We start from the raw sequence: 1,764 nt of genomic DNA, 5'->3' as shown, positions 1-1,764 counted from the left end.
CCTGGCAGACCGATGTATGAAACAGTTAAGTTTTTATAAAAGTCCTAGAACGGCCGATACAACGAGAAGTGGGGTCCAGTTCCGATCCTTCGCAGGGTGCCATGATAAGGGCACCCCGGATCTCATGTCACTCTCCCAGGTCCCCTTTGAGCAGCCACCACCACGCCCATGACCTGCACACAGTGGAGGACGCGAAGGCTCCAGAGCTTACGTGGGGGGCCGAGCTCACACAGGATGAGGTGCAGACGTTTGGCCTGCTGGCTGGGGTGACACACCACACACCTCCATGCCCCAGGAGGCTCAGGACAGGAAGAGGAGCCAGGGAGGGGGGAGGCAGGGGGGCGCTGGGCACTCACCTCTGGCGGGAGGCCACGCGCTCTTTCAGGGCCTGCACGAAGGGGAGGATCCAGTGGTGCCGCAGGACCACGCTCTGGGACAGGCTGAGGTGGAAGGCCTCCATCCTCACCAGCCGGGGCACGCGGGTCTGGGCGTGGGGCAGCAACGCGTCCAGCAGGTCTGGGAACTCCTCCCTGGCTTCGTCTGGAGGGCACAGTGCAGAGGGTGGGCCGCTCTCTTAGCCAGGGGGGCACGGCTGAGTGAAGGAGCCCAGAAGGCAAAGGCCCTTTTCACTCTGGCTTTTAGGAGAAAATTACCGTGATGGCAGCCCCATGTCTATGTATTTTAATGATATTTCAGCCTGGCCGGTGTGGCTCAGTGGTTGAGCCTTGACCTGTGAACCGGGGGTGGCATGGGGGAGGGACGTGTTTGTTTGTCACGGTTTGATTCCGGGTCAGGGCACATGTACGGGCTGTGGGCTCGATCCCGAATAGGGGGAGTGCAGGAGGCAGCCGATGAATGATTCTCTCGCATCATTGATGTTTCTATCTCTCTCTCCCTCTCCCTTCCTCTCTGAAATCAATTTAAAAAATATATATATATTTTAAAAATCTAAAAAAAAAATAAGAGGCACCTATGGGTCTCAGCCACTTGCCTTTCACGCATTACTCACATGGGACGTAGACATGGGTGGCCCAGTTGCCCCGTTCGTGGGGGAAGGTGCGCACCCGGCCCCCGTGCTTTGCACTGTCATCCTCAGGGCCCTCTTCGGTGCCTGCGAACATGTGCAGCACACTGTCCGGCACTGGCAGCCTCTGGCTGGGAAGGGGGCTCTGGACACTGCAAGAGAAAAAAAGAAAAAGAAAATGAGTGAGCACTTGTGTCCTCCGAGCATCCTCTACCTCCGTACAGGGGACCGTGCATCTGTTTCCACCAAGTGCTGCAAGCCGCATCTAGACAACTGCAAAGCTCTCCCCCCAGGATTGTCTCATTGGGGTCCCCCAGCGACTCAGAATCAGACCTCAGCAGGGAGCAGGCAGCAATGTTTGGATCAGACTGAGCTGGAGCAGCACTGCCCAGCTCTGCGGTCTTGGCCAGCCCTGTGCCCTCTGTGGGCCTCAGTTTCCTCTTCTGTAAAGTATACTTCGACCCGATAGCGCCATTGGAGCTGCTGCTGGAAAAGCACTCAGCGGCACCAGGCCTGGCACCTCGGAGCCGAGGCTCCGCTGGTTCTGCTCACTGCTGGGTCCCCAGTCCCCAGCCTGGCGCGGAGCGGGTGCTCAATGAATCTTTACTGAATGAATGAAAAAACAACCCTCCACGCTTTATCTATCATTACTATGCAACTATGTTAAACGAGGAAACAGACCTAGGGCGGTGCAGGGATGGGCGCCAGGAGATGGTCAGCCAGTGGCAGAGGCTGACCCG

General features: G+C 57.6%; 1 protein-coding gene and 1 long non-coding RNA gene across 5 annotated transcripts in view; one reads left to right on the top strand and one right to left on the bottom strand.

The window, feature by feature from the left end:
• Positions 1-1,755, bottom strand: part of USB1 (U6 snRNA biogenesis 1) — a 7,483-nt gene extending 5,728 nt beyond the window's left edge. Inside the window, exons 1-2 of one of the 4 annotated variants that reach the window (XM_015558973.1) lie at positions 1,010-1,755; positions 357-540 (exon numbers count right to left, since the gene is read on the bottom strand). In XM_015558973.1, the coding sequence (XP_015414459.1) occupies positions 357-540; positions 1,010-1,289 (464 nt within the window). In that variant the 5' untranslated portion in view covers positions 1,290-1,755. The remainder of the gene's footprint in view (positions 1-356; positions 541-1,009) is intronic. The other 3 variants (XM_006752879.2, XM_006752877.2, XM_015558988.1) reach the window with 3 other exon arrangements.
• The window catches only part of LOC107181876, a 19,709-nt gene that overhangs the window by 14,508 nt on the left and 3,437 nt on the right, over positions 1-1,764 (top strand). The window lies entirely within an intron of this gene.

This window comes from Myotis davidii, unplaced genomic scaffold, assembly GCF_000327345.1.
Source record: "Myotis davidii unplaced genomic scaffold, ASM32734v1 scaffold590, whole genome shotgun sequence".
NCBI classification, from domain to species: Eukaryota; Metazoa; Chordata; class Mammalia; order Chiroptera; family Vespertilionidae; genus Myotis; species Myotis davidii.
The sequence above is the reverse complement of the archived record's forward strand: the minus strand, read 5'-3'. Positions and strand labels throughout refer to the sequence as shown.